Genomic DNA, 17,827 nt, shown 5'->3' with positions numbered 1-17,827 from the left:
CTGGTGCGTTCTCAGGGTTTCGTGGTGGTACACTAGCACCTGGAACATCCACACCATTCTCTCCATGGTTCTCAAGATTGTTGTTCACTGAGTCAGACATTTTGACCTAAAATCAATGATCTTGGGCAAGAAAAAGTGTGAAAGATAACTTGCGTTATGTAGTAAAACCAGCAAGAAAATAATCACTATTATTTTTAGCCCCACGGTAGATGCCAAACTGTTTACCGTGAAAATGGTAATAACAATTAAATTTGATTATGAGGTTCTAAAAATACGTGATCTATTTTTATGCTAGTTGTTAAGCAATTGATGTTTGGTAAAAGGTTAGAAATTAAGATTATAGCTTAGAAATGGTATGACAATCGAACCGAATAGTTGGAGATCAGGGCCTCGAGCTATCGATTATAATACCTCGAGGTCAAGTTGGGTAACCAGCTTAGAGCGATTGAGGGAGGACTAACACTTTATGAGAGCTATGGTGAAGGCTCTTAATGATCAATGATAGGCAATAAATGATGAACAATAAATAGAACACAATGGATATGAATAATAAATGCAAGTAATGAGATCAAGAGAATATGTTAGAGAGTAGAGAGAATGTTCTAGTGTATTTAGTATTGAGCAACAGATGTCTACAAAATGACAAGGATCCCCTTTATATATGAGAGGGAATCCTAACATAGTACAAATGCATTAATTACAAAGATATGGAGATGGTACAACTAGCTAATGCCTTGATTCATTTCTGGACTAGTCTACTAGACTTTGTCAGCCCTATTTATGCACCTTGGGAACTCCCTATTTTCTCTCAGTAATCGTCGGTCTGTACTGCCTTAAGGTCGAGCGTCGATGGCCCTCGAGGGATGAAACTCGACCGTAGCCTCGAGCCTTCGAGACGTGCTTACGAGGCATCGTAACGACGGAAAATTGGACCCTCCGATTTTACCATATACAATAGTGAATCACATTTGGGTTAATAAACTCTCCAAATCATCAATCATTCACTTATCGAGGATTAACTCTGACCATGCTTCTTTACCTCTTAAAGTTGCAGCCCATAAGACACCCCCGCTAAAATACTTTAAGTTTCGGAATATATGGACTAAGAAAGATAGTTTTCTGAGAACTTATAAAAGAAGCTTGCAATACTCATATTGAGGGTAATCCCTATTGGAAATTCCATTATAAAACTAAGATTTCAAGTTCTAAACTATCTTCTTGGTCTAGGAAAGTGCTAGGGGATATATTCGCAGATACTAAAGATATTGAGAAGAAAATTGACAACTTAGAAGAATAGCCCATAGTGAAAAACTCTGAGCAATACTAAAGACATTCAATGGACACTTGAAAATTCACTAGCTTGTGCTAGAATAATATCTTAAAGTTGGAGAGGAAAAATAATGCCATCATAGAGGGATCAGCGTGTAAACTTGAAGGGCTAGGGAACTCATTTAGCTCAATAATGAAAGTTAGGGTCGATCGGAGGAGGCCTTACCTCTTAGATGACCCAAGTAAGTCATTAAGCTATTGGATGGATCCTTCTAACTGTAGTTACTTAAGGTCGAGTAGTAGACGGGTGAGGCCCACAATTCTAATAGGTTTTCACTTGAGCTTTCCGCAGCAAAGCAAGTCTACAAGCCACTGTAGTAAGGTTATAGGTCTGATTTCTTTCTCGTATTGAGATCTTAGAATGCTATACGCAGCCCCCCTACAAGGTTACTTTAGATAACGGTATTTTCTATATAAGATTGGCATCCCCATTCTAAGGTTACTTAGTACTTAGGTTGTGAGTTCCGCTCTTAGTAGCCTTTATTCCCATCCCGCGTAAGAACATAGGTTTTTTCCCTCAGTTTCTACTCTCCTTGTTTTAACTAAAGAACTACCTTTCACTTTAAGGAGAACTCTAAGAGCTCTACCTTAGAATGAATTAGATTTTCTGTGTTAACAAGAAGGAATAGCGGGACGCTAAAGAGAGGGCTATGAGACTAGTGCAATCAGGTAATCGACCAAGTAATCCACATACATGATAAATGAGCATTCCAGCTCTAATGTACTTATCCACTAGCATTGAAGGAGAATAATGACAAGGTCTGCTTCCACAGTAAGGATTGCTGCTTAGTCCAATCCAAGACCAAACAAGGGATGCCTCATTAAGCAAGAACCCGAGCTAAGAGCGGGGCAGTTCAATTAAGGCATAGAGAAAGCTCCAAGAAGCTACCGTTGATCAACCTTATTCAGGCACATCAATCAAAGATCTTGCTTACCGGATAACTTTCCTAGTGAAGAAAAGAAAACTTGATAAGCTAAGAAACTCTCGTTGAAAATAGGAACTCAGACTGTGACGACTACTTTCACTAGTTTCAAAGGCTTGATTGACCCTTGGGATTGAATCTGTCTAGGGGTACCCTCGTAAAAACTAAAACTTTGTTACGACCGATAAAGAAAGGCTCTACGTTTGAATATTGGTTGATCTTAGCTTAGCGTGCTAGTCGCTGCTTCATTTAGTATAGTGATAACACTTTCTCTTTCTTAGCGCTCTGCCCCTTGTATAGTAAGTGCTACTTTGGTTGCGCGGTTTTCTCTTATAGGGTGACTTGACTCAGTTTGACCTACTTGACTTAGCGATTAGAGTATCGCTTTCATACAGAGAGAGTCATTGGTTCAAATCCAATAGTAGGTAAAACCGACTGAAACCCCTGATTTTGCCAGCATGACAGCAAGCACGGACTGGCAGCAAGGAGTCAATCGAATGATCAAAGCATCCGTTGTTTCTACCTATGGCTTTCTTCGACCGCCTTGACACCTTAATATCAAGGAACCCCCCTATTCCACAAGTAGGTGGAGACCTAGAGGGTCGAAAACCCCAACGGGAAACCTTTCAATGTGCCACACGATTATTTCGCGAAGCGCTCTTTCCACTCCTGCCCCCGCAAGCAAAGAGGTTTCAAGATAGCAGGAGGCCAAGTGAAAAAATAAGCTTCGAGCAAATCTTCTAGAGAGTGTACCCTTAGTTTCGACTCTTTCTCTATTCTAAAAGTAGAAAAAAAAGGCAATTTTTATTCTATGGACCCCTTCCACCAGATTTACTTTACTGACTGTAATTTATTCAAAAAGAGTAAAGGAACTGGTTTAACAAAAAGGCTCTCAAAAGTGAACTGATACCTTCTTCCCTTGGTCTGGGAGGTAGGTTATGCAAGCGACAACTGTTCATAGGTTGCTCGATCAGGCCAAATAACCGATTTTGAGTAGGGCTGAGATTGTCATAGACCTTCTCCCTCTTGGAAACCGGCTAATCAAAAGGGGGCACTTTTTCCAATTTACTTTTTAAAAAAATTCCGCTTTCTTGCCTTATTATATTATTGGAGAACAATGTTTATGGATAGTATATTTCATTGGTTAAAACCTTAACCTCACATCAGTGCCTAGGGAGCTATTCTTAATAATAAAAAAGCAGAACTTACAAGACACTTGAAAATTCAGCAGGCCAATTGGAAACAAAAGACTAACATTCTGTCACACCTCCTTTTTCCGCCCCCGCGGGGTGCAAGGGAGTTTTTTCCAATTAAAGGACAATCGAAACGGGATAGGCACGTTTTAATCCCGAATTAAAACCAGGTCTGGTTTTATTTTTGAATTTTTTGGAGTAATTCTCATATAGGGCAAAAATCACGTGCTTACACATTCAATGGGCTAAATAAGGAGATATGAACATCGGTTTCTTCCATGCTTTTGTCACCAGGAAAAGAAGAACAATGACTATACAAAGGATCAAGAATGAAGATGACCAATGGATGGATGATGAAGATCAAATAGCTAATGAAGCTGTTAGATTTTTTGAAAACTTATTCAAGAAACCCCAAGAACAAACTGATTTGAGTTGCCTGGATCGCATGCCCAACTTGATCAGGGATCAAGACAATGAAAACTTCATCAAAGTTCCCACAAAGGAAGAAATTAGGGAAATTATCTTCTCAATGAATCCAGACTCAGCATCCGGACCTGATAGGCTCACAATTGCTTTCTTCCAAGAAGCATGGGAGATCATTTCACAAGATCTAACTAATTTAGTTTCTTTCTTCTTCACAGGAAATGAGTTGTCCAAATACATTACACATATTTGTTTGGTCCTCATTCCAAAGATAGACCAACCTGAAGTTATGGCAGATCTCAGACCAATAATCTTGGAAAATATGAATTCTAAAATTATCTCTAAGCTCTTGAATAACAGATTAGCAGAGATACTACCAAGAATTATATATCCTAAGGTAGGGCTATCGCTGAAAATATAATTCTTACTCAGGAGCTTGCATATAATATGAGCAGAGACAACAATGGATGATATCATAATCAAAATAGATATGTCAAACGCATATTATAGAGTCTCATAGTCTTTCATATGTCTTATGCTAAGGAAATTAGGATTAAATGAAACTTGGATAGATCTAGTATTCAGATTAATCTCCAACATTAGTACTCTATTGCCATAAATGGCTCAAGGAAAGGTTTTTTCAAATCATCAAAGGGCCTCAGACAAGGAGATCCGATTTTCCCTTCTCTTTTGTGATATCATATGAGCTTCTTTCTAGAATGTTGAATGGAATTACAACATGCCAAGATTTCATTGGTCCCTGCATTACTTACTTAACTTATGCAGATGACACCATTTTATTCAATTCAACTGATAATACATCTATCTATATTATCAACCAGCGTCTTTAAGATAATAGCAACATCTCTGGGTAAGTTATCAACTATAACAAGTCCCATTTCTACATCCATCCGAATGGTGGGACACACAAATTGACTCCATCAATCAACTAACTGGTTTCTCCAAGAAACAATTTCCTTTCACCTATTTGGGTGCTCCTATTTACATAGGGAGAAAAAAAGTAGAATACTTTAATGATCTTACAGCCAAAGTTGGGAAAAGAGTTCAAGGATGGAATGGCAAAATCATGTCCTTTGGAGGCAAAGAAGTTCTAATTAAAGCAGTACTTTACTCTATTCCTATGCATATCCTTGCTACTACCAATCTACCTAAGACCACTTTGGAGATAATTGAGAAACAATGTTCTAACTTCTTCTGGGGAAACTTTAAGGGAGATAACAAACACCATTGGTTCTCATAGGCTTCATTATGCTGGGACAAGAATGAGGGTGGTGTAGCTTTTAGATTAATTCATGACATCAACAAATCTCTTGCTTCAAAAGCTTGGTGGAATTTAAGGGCTAGAGACTCACTGTGGACAGAATTTATGGAAGCCAAGTATTGTAACAAACTCCACCTTGTTGTAGCTACATGAAAATCTGGTCACTCACAAATCTAGAGGAGGTTGATAGACATAAAAGAGGATACAAAAAAACATATCACGTGGAGATTGAGAAGTGGGATGCTTCATTTTGGTGGGATAAATGGTTGGATCAAGGCCCATTGGCCAATTTGATTAATGACCATAGCAAAGGAAAGGAAAAAGTATCATCCTTTATCCGGGAGGATTCCTGGAATATGATTAAACTAAGAGAAGTTCTCCCTGAAGATATCATTAGAAATTATATCTTTACCTCCTCCTACACAAACTAAAAAAGACCAACCTATTTGGACCAATACTAATACTGGAGCTTTTTCTTGCAGGTCGGCATAGCAGGAGCTAAAACAGACCAAGAAACACACTTTTACAACTGGAAAAATTTGGCACAAAAAGCTTCCTTTTAAAATCTCATTCTTCATGATGAGACTTTTAAATAAAACATTACATACCGATGATATCACCAGCAAATTTGGTTTTATTGGACCTTTTTGTTGCTCATGCTGCAGAATCCCACAAGCTGAAACTATTAATCATATCTTTATGAAAAATGATGGTGCTCTAGTTGCCTGGAATGTATTTAGAAATTCATTTGGAGTTTCCTTCACTGGTGATTTAAGGAAAACTCTTATTAAGTGGTAGTTCACTAAAAGTAGCAATACAATTCTAGAATTTATCTTGCAATGCTTGCCGAGCATTATCTATTGGGAGATCTGAAAAAGGAGGTGTGCAGGTAGATATGGTGAAGGAGTAGCTCTATGCAAAGGCTAATCTACCAGATTCAATCCTATATGATTACTCTTATCACCAACAATTTTGTTACTCTTCCTAAGTTTAATAACGGAAGCATCTATACTTTATTCTGGAAAAGATTAAACCAGCTCTCAATGTTATCCCTGTCAAATGGCGAAAACCACATGATGGATATCTCAAACTCAACACAGATGGATGCAGTAAAGAAAATCTAGGCCTAGCAGAAGGAGGTGGTATTTTGAGAGATCAAAGAGGAGATTTGGTGATGGCTTTCTCTAGATTTTTTGGTGTTTGCACAAGTAATATGGCTGAAGAGAAAGCCATTATCATGGGAATTAAATGGTGTCTAGACAAGGGTTACAAGGAGATTTTTGTTGAATCTGATTCACATATTTTAATCAATGCTATCAACAACCTTTCTTTCGTCTCATGGCAAATTTCTCACATCTGGAGCAAATTTTGGAGTTGGTACAGGAAGGCAACTTCTATTTTTCTTATTGCTTTAGAGAAGCCAATTGCACAACTGATTATCTTGCTAATTGAAGCTTACAAAGAAGATCATATACTTTCTTCATTGAGGCTAACATCCTACCCGGGAAGGTGAGAGCTACCTTGAAGACAGATAGAGACCAACTGATTAATTTTAGAATCAAGTCTAGAAAGAACCATTTTGTTGTATAGCTTCTGTAAATAGTTCTTAATCCTAACCTATATCGTGTGTTACATCCTCTTGTATGTACAAAGCATGATAGCTATAGAAAATGAGAGCCTTATATTTTGTATTGTGGGATGGGATGAGATTATAAGTCCCCATCCCGCACTCTGCTACTTCTTTTTGTTAATATACAGGTTGGGGTCACACCTAAGCCTCCCACCACAATGGTGAGTATTGATTTGGAAAAAACAGTCTATTGATTAATGAATAAATATGAGTATGAGTTATTCAATTGTGGAAAAGTAACAAACTATTTTCTAATTTTTTTTGATGTATTTGAAGCGATTTATTAAGTATGTAGCCCCTCATCCCTTCCCCCAAGAAAAAATCAGATCAATTCACATTCTCACTAAATAAGATATTATAGTGTAAATAATTTTTTAATTATTTCGCAGATGAAGAAAACATAGGGGTTGTACTAGTCGAAGTGCCCATAATTTTCTAATTTCTATTAATCCCTCTATGTAGAAACCCTCTTTCTCAGGTTTTCCTTGTTTTAAAATAGTATCATACGAGAACACGAAGAAGAAGACAAAAAAGGGAGACAAAAATAATAATAAATACACAAATAACATGCGTCCATTATTTTAAGATGGATGGCTACATTTCTCAGAAAAGTATGAGAGGGTGAACCTAAGGGGAATGAATCCATATCCACACGCTGCACGGACAACTCATGTGCTAATAATATCAACCGCAAGGACAACTCACATGCTGCACAGATAACCCTCGTGCCAATAATATCAATATCTGGATCCGTACGGACAACTCACGTGCTAATAATATAACAACCACACGGACAACTCACATGCTAATAATCACAATTTACACGGCATGGTCACAGACAAAATATCACAATCCGCCTGACGTGGTTACATGCACAATATCATAATCCGTCCAGCGTGGTCATAGGCTACCAGTCCAAACTATATCACGCATAAAGCAAATATGCAAGAATACATGTACATGATCAAAGAACACCAAATTTCATAATTCTGGACAGGTATAAGTGTCATTCTAAGGTGTATGCATGTGCAAGTGTGATATCATAACTCAAAATATGTGAATACATCACAAAATAGCAGCTATCACGCTAAATCAGGTGATTAAACTCTACTCAACCTCAAACGTGGCTCAAATAGCTCACACCAGGTTATACAAATAAGAGATACATCAGAGATCAATTCAAGACATGTCATAGTCTAAGCGCTACCCCGAGCGTGTACAAATACCCTAGGGCTCGCACATGGGCTCAAACCCCACACATATGTGCACCCATAACACGTAGCTATCGCTAATAACTTAGATCACTAGTACCTCAACCTAGTTTAGATAGGATACTTACCTCAAGCAAGCCAAACAATACTCTAGAAATGCCATCTCGCGCGAATCGACCTCTGAACGGATCAAAACTAGCCAAAAGCAACTCAAAAATATCAAACAATACGAAAGGGAACAAACCCAAACGATACGAATCTTTAATCAAAAACTCAAAGTCAACCAAAAATTCAAACTTTGGCCCACACCTCGGTACCCGACAAAACTCACAAATTCCAACAACTCATTCAATTACTAGTCCAACCATACTAATTTCACTTAAATCTGACTCCGAATCGATTTCAAATCTGAAATAATCACTTTAGACAAAAACCTCCCAATTTTTTCTCTTCAAATCCTTGATTTAGGTGTAATAATCCATGAAAAAATAAAATATATAATCAAAACAAAGATAAAATTACTTACCCACAAGATTTGGGTGTGTATCTCCTCCAAAATCGCTTTGCTTGTGCTCCAAGAACTCAAAAAGTGAAGAAAATAAACTTAAAATTCCAAAATTTGATGTTTTAATGCACTGTCGGGGGTCCTTCTTTGTGATCGTGATCGCCAACCTCGAGATCTCGATTCAAAAAATTCCAGCACAACTTTTACCTTTCGCGATCGCAGCCATGTCTCCGTGATTGCGATGAACAAATTCCAACAAGCTTGCCCAACTCTTCCAGACAACCTCTAGTATATTGGTCATAACTTTTCGTGCACAACTCTAAATGACAAACAGTTTTATTTTCTGAAAACTAGACATAAAGGGCTACAACTTTTATTTTTGGATTATCTCCAAATTCTTTATAGATTACAAGATATAAGCTTCCAAAGTCAGTCTTGTGACAACAAAAATTCTTTCATGTGATCGCGATTCACAAAGCCTAAACAACAATTTGCTCGACGCGAACGTGAACCAAATGTCCGCGATTGCGATTCACACCCATGTAGCCAAAAATCAGCAACTAAAAAGGGCCTAGAAATGGTTGGAGACCACCCTAAAACTCACCCGAGATTCTCGGGACCCCGTCCGAACATACCAACAAGTCCCAAAATATAATACGGACCTACTCGAGGCCTCAAATCGCACATAATAATATTAAAACCACGAATCGTCGATCAAGATTAATCTCTTAAGTTCTTAAACTTTAAACTTCGAACCAAGCGTCCGATTCAAGCCTAACTAATTCGGAATTAACCCAAATTTTGCATACAAGTTCCAAATGACATATCAAATATATTCCAACCCCCAGAACAACAATCTGAACCCGATAATATCAGATTCAACTTCCAATCAGGCCTATGAACTTTTCAAACCTCCAAATAGTGCCAAAACCTTCTAGAAGCCTCCAAATGCAAATCTGGACATACGTCCAAGTCGAAAATCATCATTCGGACCTAATGGACCCATCAAAACTCTGATTCGAGGTCTAATACATAAAAGTCAAACTTGGTCTACCCTTCCAACTTAAAGCTTCTAAAATGAGAATCATTCTTCCAAATCAATTCTGAATCACCCAAAAACTAAACTCGACGATAAACGCAAGTCATAATACATCATACGAAACTGCTCATGCCCTTGAACCATCGAATGGAATGCAAATGCTCAAATCGACCGGTCGGGTCGTTACATAATTCAATTCAAAGAGAATGAATTTGGAAATATTTTGATAAGCATGCATTTGGACACTTTTCTGGTACGCTCAAAAAATGAAGAATTAATATTTTTTTAGCAAAACCAGATTTGGATTAGGCCTTACATATATCTCGCGCGTGGTGGGGGGAGGGTTGGGAAAATCGACCCATTTTGCCTTCAGCACCAATTTCTCACGTACGCGAGGCCACTCCATTTTACTAGCTCTTTACAAACCCAACAAAGAGAAATTCAATATAAAGAGAAGAAAGAAACTTTCCACGATTAATGAGAGACACTTCGTCTTTCATAAAAGACAAAGAACTGAAATAAAAAAAAATAAAAAAAAAAAATAAAAAAAGGGACCACAAAGTAATCTTTAACTATGCAGTACTATTATTATTAGTAATACCAACATATATGACGCTTATAAGCCATAGTTTATGACTTTTAGATATTTTTAGGCTATTGAGCCATATGTTCCACTTAATATTATGCATGTTTTATGAGATGTTGCTTGTATGTTCACGATGATGGGTGTAAATATGTTTAGTTGATTCGCTCAATAAAAGTTAAAGATATCGAGTGTCGTCCATGTGCTCCTTCAAAATTGAGGCGTGACACATTTGGTTTACGTCCTATTTAGATGTTATTAGATGCTTCAGGACTGTTGTGGGTATATTAGCTTTGGCATATGATATTTTATCAGTATTATTCTGACTACTTTATGCTTTGCGAAATATTAGATGTAAATGATAAATGTTAGACACTCATTAAGAACATTAAATGGAGATAAAGTGCATTTTAGGGCAAATATGCAGATGATCCTCACAAAGAAGATATTCCTTTTACCAATTGACAGTCATCTTGATCTAACCATTAGTAAAAGCAGGCACAATGTATCCACGAGAAGCACATATTCAAAAACCATGACCTGAGGAATCAACAATTCCCTCTGCTTATCCACGACTAGTTGGTACAAAACAGATAATACAATACTATATTCTTCAGCCATATCATAATCTCCGGCCTTCGCTTAGAACCACGGAAAAACAACGGGCAAGCACTCGAGTCAGTAGTTGTTGGAAAGGATATATATGACGAGCGTCAAACCTAAACTTTCCTAAGCGACACAGCCTCCACACACGATCCCCCTGCTGTCGAAACCAAGTGAGACATTAGAGATTGAACAAATAGAAGATCAACAAATATATCATGGTTTCATACTTCATCTGTAGAGTTAAAAATATTGACAGAGCAATTAAAAGATTTTATAAATATGGACCACCTGCAGATGCCTATCATTAGTGAGAGCAACCAAGGATGCCTCAATATTATGGCATATGGAGAGAAAGATTCAGTGTGTTCTTAGAATTTTGGAGCAAACCGTACAGAACTGAGACTAGAAAAGCACTGATCAATAAGGGTGTGTTCGGTATGAAAGGAAAATGTTTTCCATGGAAAATGAGTGATTTTATCAATTATTTTTTCTTGTTTGGTGAGTGAAAAACAATTTCCGGATAATAGTTTCTTGTGCTCCCCCCCCCCCAACCACACCAAATACCCAATCTTTTCAAAACTTTATTTTATTCAAGAATTTAATTATTCTTTTAAATTTTCACACAAACCCAAAGAAACTAATATACTGCTACAATTTTTCACACAAAAAGAACGTTGAAGTTTGTGTTCCATAACATGAAAGAATAGGGTGAGGAAGGTTGAAAAAGAAATTTGAAAAATGTTTTGCCTCTTGACAGGGAAAACATTTTCTCCAATTGGAGGAAATTGGAAAATGAGTTCATAACGAAAAATATTTTCCAAAACATATAAGACAACCAAATATCGGAAAATTGGAAAACCCTTCATACCACCACACCTAAGCCAGAAACAATTGCCTTGCTTGCTTACTTATAATCAGACAACACTAGTTCCAATTTTACATGCTCTGATGAAGCATATTTCCGATAAGTATCTTTAAGTAAATTGACCGTTATAGTTTTTTTTTTCAAACTCATTTTGCTAGTTTAATAAAATATCCAAGTGAGTTCAATGTTGTGGTTTGCAATTGATGAAGCATCTGACTTAAGTTTCTTTTTGTGTTGCTAATGTAAGCGATCAGGCTAACTGATAAGGATACAGATGTTTAATAGCATAAAGTCCAATTTGTCCTGACGAGATACATATTAAAATGCTGAACTTACACAATTGAGCAGCCAGTGCTTCTGCGCCTTTTCTTCCTCGCCACCTCCTTCCTCCTAGGAGGTTGAAGCACAACCTTGATTGCAGTGTCAAAAACAGCTTTCACATTCTGACAGATACATAAAACAGTTTAGTAAAAAGGCAAATTTTATGATTAATAGCGAAAATTTTCCTAGCAGTCAACATGTAGCTGATAATACTGTAGAAATTCTGGAAAATTTGTTTTGTAGCACACTTGAAATATATACCTGTTGTGTTTTAGAGCTGCACTCTATATAAGCTGCTGCACCAATTTGTTTCCTTAGCTCTTCACCCTGCAGTGGAGCCAACTGAATTATTGGTGTACAATCTATACTGAGCATTTTCAAATTCAAAATGATATAGTCACAGTACCATAGCAGGTGTTATAATGTTTGAGCCCATATGATCTGCTAGATACCGATTATCTTCTCGAAGATCTGTCGCGAAATTAATCACAGGTTATAATACTATGGACTAGGAAGAAATCTCTGCAAAGAGTAAATCATGATCGTCATTATATCAGTTCAATACATACCTAATTTTGTCCCGACGAGCACAATTGGAACATTGGGTGCGAAACGACGAAGTTCAGGCATCCACTGCATACAATTCATAATAAAATTAAATCCTTGTAACTGAGAATTGCTTTTATTGGAGTAAATCTATGGATTTATATGGAAATTGCAGGTTGAAGATATACCAACATATTTGTTGAGGAGAAAGTTTTTTCATTTTTCAAAGAATGAGACCAATAAAGTGTTGGATAATAGTAGTAGTACCTTTTTTAGAACATTTTCGTAGCTGGCTCGGCTGATTAAAGAGAAAGCTAGCACAAAGATGTCTGCACCCCTATAGCTTAATGGTCTCAGCCTGCTATAATCTTCTTGACCTTTAAGACACAGTTAGAAAACCATTAGCAAGTAGAAGCTAAGAAACCTAATTTCATTTGGGAAAATAAAAAATAAAAAGTGGAAGTACCTGCAGTATCCCACAACCCCAAATTGACAATGCTCCCATCCACAGCCACATTAGCACTGAAATTGTCAAACACAGTTGGAATATAGTCCTGCAAGTAAAAGCCCAAAATAGCTAGGTTAACCAATAGAGTAGTGCTATTAGCTAGCTACTTCAACAAGGTCAAGAAAAGAAAGAAAAAAAAGGAAAAAGAAAGAAAGAGGAACAAGTAAAACCACAAAAAGAGGTAAAGAGGAGGGGGTTGGTTAAGTAGAAACTGACAGTGGGGAACTTGTTACTAGTGTAACAAATGAGCATGCAGGTCTTGCCAACAGCACCATCACCTACTGTTACACATTTTATGAACTTTGAAGCACTCATCTTCTCTACAGAGAAGCACTTTTTTGGTCTTTTTTCAAGCTAAAGGAAAAGGAGAGTATCAAAGTGTGAAGGAGAGTATCTTGACGACTGACCCTTGTTAGTACAGACAATAAGATACAGATAGAGAGAGGACCAGGACCCCCCTCTTCTACTTTCAAGAAAAACACATTTAATAAACTACAGAGAGAGTGGCAGATATAGAAAGAGAGGAGTCAAATTAACTTTTTCAAACCTCTCAATAAATTTGAAAATCTGGATGTAGATGGGTCCCCTGTTTTCAAACGGCTCAAAACGACTTTTGTGGGCAAGCTGGTTTCCATCTTTTGCTACACTATCCTCCTGCTCTCTCCCTTGTACCACTCATTTGCTTCGCCAAACTATCATTGGCATAACACTATGGACAACTAATAAGAGGCGGATCTACAGTGTAAAAAGTGGTTTACGTGAATCCGTAATTCTCGGGTTAAAGTATATATATGATGTACATAATTTGGCAAAAATAAATATATATATATATATATATCTTTGATGGAACCTATAATCAAAAGAAATCAAGTGGTGCACTGGTTTTGATCTCTTATTTCCAATAGCCTTAAGGTCAGGGGATTGAATCCCCTATAAACATTTTTTCTTTTAAAATAATGGTAAACCCATTCTCCGGAAATTCAATTTTTTCTTTTAAAGTAATGGTGAACCCATTCTCCGAAAATCCTAGATCCGCCTATGAACTAATCTACAACGAATAATCAGTATCCTGAATATAATATAAAATGTATAATTATATATTTTTTATATAGCAGAAAAGGTACTCTATATAAAATGTATAATTATATTATATATATATATGAGGATACGGCGTACAACGCCATCATAGGTCAACCTTGGATACACGCCATGAAAGTCGTCCTCTCCAGCTTATATCAAGTCATCAAATTTTCCAACCCCTTGGGGGTATTCAGCATCCGAGGAGAACAATACACCGCCCGAGAATGCTACTGCATCGCCCAAGACTGCACACACACACCCAACAATTGAAGGGTAAAGCTAAAGAAGCATAGCAATCAACAGGGTCGAGGTCGAGCGAGGACGAGAAGGATGTGATCAAAGACCCCGAAGTCGTAGAAGCCACAGGATCAACCGTAGAAGACCTCGACCCCGTCCAACTCGATGATAACGACCACAGCAAGAAAGCTTTCATCGACCACAAGCTCCAAGAACTAGGTAAATTCCGTCAATTCTTGAAAAGTAATGTAGACCTGTTTGCTTGCAGACATGCCAGGAATACCAAAGGAGATAGCAACAAACAAGCTGAAAGTCGACCCATTCCACTCCCCTGTGAGACAAATCAAGCGGAAACTCAATGCCACCATAAATGACGCAGTTCGCGAAGAGGTAGAGAAGTTGTTGGAAAATGGCTCCATCAGGAAGTCAAGATATCCTCAATGGGTCGCCAATGTGGTCATGGTGAAAAAGAAGAACGGGAAGTAGTGGATATGCGTGGACTTCACAAACCTAAATAAAGCCTGCCCGAAAGATTCGTTTCCACTTCCTCATATCGACCAACTCATTGACGCAACGGTCGGGCATGGGTTGGTCAACTTCCTAGATGCATACTCGGGATATAATCAGATCCTCATGGAAGACGAAGATCAGGAGAAGACAACCTTCACCGCTCATCAGGGAACGTACTGCTACAGAGTGATGCCTTTCGGACTAAAAAATGTGGGGGCGACGTATCAGAGGTTGGCGACAAGAATGTTCAAAGACCAGCTCGGCAAAACAATGAAAGTCTACATCGATGATATGTTGGTCAAGTTAAAAAGAAAGGAGGATCACATCGACCACTTGAAAGAGGCCTTCGACATACTCAAACGATACAGTATGAAATTGAACCCCAAAAAGTGCGCCTTCGGAGTAACCTCGGGAAAGTTCCTCGGTTTCTTGGTATCACAACAAGGCATCGAGGTCAACCCCGACCAAATCAAAGCTATAGAAGGAATACCAGAGAATCTGACTAGTAAAAAACAAGTACAAAAGCTAACCGGTCACATAGCCGTCATGTCGAGGTTCATCTCACGATCCTCCGATAGATGTCATACACTTTCGGCGTTCTCAAGAAAGACAATGGACTCCAATGGAACTCCGAGTGCGTTGAAGCCTTGAAAGAACTAAAGGCGTACCTATCTTGACCTCCACTACTCGCTAAGGCGGAACCTGGTGAATGTCTCCTCGTCTATCTAGTCGTGTTTGATATGGCCGTGAGTGCGGTCCTGGTCCGAGAAAACAAAGGTACACAATCTCCCATTTACTATATTAGTAAAACTCTGGTTGATACTGAGACGAGGTATCCACACCTCGAGAAGCTGGCCCTAGCTTTGGTCGTAGCTTCACGAAAGCTTAGACCCTATTTCTAATGTCACCCCATCTCGGTAGTAACGACCTTTACCCTAAGGAGTGTTCTGCACAAACTTGAGCTGTCGGGCAGATTGACCAAATGGACCTTAGAATTGAGCGAGCATGATATAACCTATCAGCCGCGAACGACAATAAAGCCGCAAGTGCTCGCCAACTTCAGCACAAAAATATTGCCTGAATTCGAAAAAGAAGCTGCCCATACTTCCCCCAAAATACATGACCTATAGGTGTTGTATACAGATGGCACCTCTAACGTGTCGGGATGGGGACTGGGACTCGTGCTAAAGGTTCCAACAGGCGAAGTAATTTGCCAGTCCATAAGATGCCCAGATATGACTAACAACAAAGCTGAGTAGGAGGCCGTGATTGTGAGCACGTGATTTTTGCCCTATGAGAACTACTCCCAAAAATTCAAATAAAATGGTTTTGTGTTGTTTGTGATTTATTTTTATTTTTGTTTGTGCATGTTTTAAGAAAAATACAAAAATATGTGTTGCATGTGCATTTAGGATTTAATTTTACAATTTAGGAATTAATTAAACAATCAAGTTTGTTTTACAAAATGGAAAAATCACAAAAATATGTACTTTGGATTTTTTGCATTTAATGTCCAAATTGTATGATTTTATCTTTATTGGTGTTTAATTTCGTGTGATAATTATTATTAAGAGCTAATATTTTAAGTTAATTGTCGATTTTATGATTTAATTTAGGATTTTGGTTGTAATTTAGGAATTAAAAAGGAAATAAGTAGAAAAGAACAAAAATAGAAAAAGAAATCGAAATTGGGCCCAAATTGATTTAAGTCCTCAAGGCCCAAATCCTTACAGCCCAATTCGAACACCCCAATACCCGGCTTTTACCCCACCATCAGCTCAATCGAAATGACAGCATTTCAGGATCAACAAATCCCAACCGTTGAATCGTTTTGATCCAACGCCTCAGCACAATCCCCACAACCCGACCCATTTGTCCCCGGATCGACCCAGTCCCCCAACGAAACCAAACGACATCGTTTCCTATAAGGGAATTGATCCAAGCCATTGATCTCACTTGATCGAACGGCTTGGATCCAATCCCCACGTATATATATAAGGGATCCAAACCGTGCCCCACCCCTCCAAACCAAACCCCCCTCACCCCATCGTCTCTCTCAGACCCTTCAGAGATGACCCCCCAAACCCTAGCCGCCCTCGTTCCCTTCGCCTGAAAACCCGGCGGCGCCGGCTCTGATGGCCGTGAAAATCACAACCCTAAACCACTAAACCATCCCCTCTCCGAATCCACGCTCATTTTTCTTCGAATCACCCTCGAGCCCCTCGAATCTTAGATCAAAGGAATCAAACCAAACCCTAATCCGTTCAATGGCCACCAAACTCACACCCTGTGATCTCCTAGACCCCCTCACCACGAATCCTTGATCGATTCTTTTCAAATCATCGTGGGCAGCTCGGATTCCAGATCAAAGTTAGGCAGCCCGGGTTCAATGAATTTTGAGCCCGAGACTGACTTTAGACATGCTGTTTTCCTTCGAAAACACATGGTTAAAGTCCGTCTCGGCTTGAAAATGGGAAGATCCTCGAGTTTTTTTTATCGAGTTGTGATTCGGGTAAGTCTTTTACGTCCAGTTTTGATTGTTTACTCTTGCAGTTGTGTTTGTTTACTCTGTCCCTTCCTCTTCTATAAATTTGCATGAATTTCCCGTTTGAATTATGGTCAGTAGTCTAAGGTCCAAATTTGGGGCCAGTTTGCGAGTTGAATTTGTCAAGAACTGGTCTAATTTGTGTCTGTTTAGTTTGGTTTAAGTTCAGGCTACCAATTACTTTGTCATTGTGATTCCTTAATCAGTGATGTTGGCCTGTACAATAGACCTAATGCTTAGGAAATGGTTCATGATTGTTTGAATCTAGACTTGTGCTATTAATCAAGTTCATTTTCATGACATTTGTTTTGCTTCATCTCTAATTGCAGTCTCATGTTGAGAGTAGTTGGGTTTAGTCAAAACTGTTGTGAATTAAAACTTGTTCTATAGTGTGTGATTCCCTTTATTTGCAATTCATACTGTTGATTACCTGCCTAGTTGGTCATCAGGAGGTCTACTGGTCTTTCAAAATCTGAAGTTTTGAAATCTGT

The 17,827-nt window shown here is 38.3% G+C and overlaps 1 protein-coding gene across 1 annotated transcript; it reads right to left on the bottom strand.

Annotated features, from left to right (window-relative positions):
* Positions 1-10,549: 10,549 nt before the first annotated feature.
* On the bottom strand, positions 10,550-13,446 carry LOC104230985 (rac-like GTP-binding protein ARAC7). The gene is made up of 8 exons (XM_009783902.2): positions 13,181-13,446; positions 12,923-13,010; positions 12,724-12,833; positions 12,480-12,543; positions 12,317-12,381; positions 12,172-12,237; positions 11,926-12,032; positions 10,550-10,881 (listed from the first exon to the last, which is right to left on the bottom strand). Exons 1-8 carry the CDS (start codon positions 13,277-13,279, stop codon positions 10,848-10,850), a joined length of 633 nt encoding a protein of 210 aa, XP_009782204.1. The 5' UTR covers positions 13,280-13,446; the 3' UTR covers positions 10,550-10,847.
* Between the last annotated feature and the right edge of the window lie 4,381 nt (positions 13,447-17,827).

Source organism: Nicotiana sylvestris, chromosome 11 (genome assembly GCF_000393655.2).
Source record: "Nicotiana sylvestris chromosome 11, ASM39365v2, whole genome shotgun sequence".
Lineage (NCBI taxonomy): Eukaryota > Viridiplantae > Streptophyta > Magnoliopsida > Solanales > Solanaceae > Nicotiana > Nicotiana sylvestris.
This window is presented reverse-complemented; position numbering and strand designations above follow the sequence as displayed.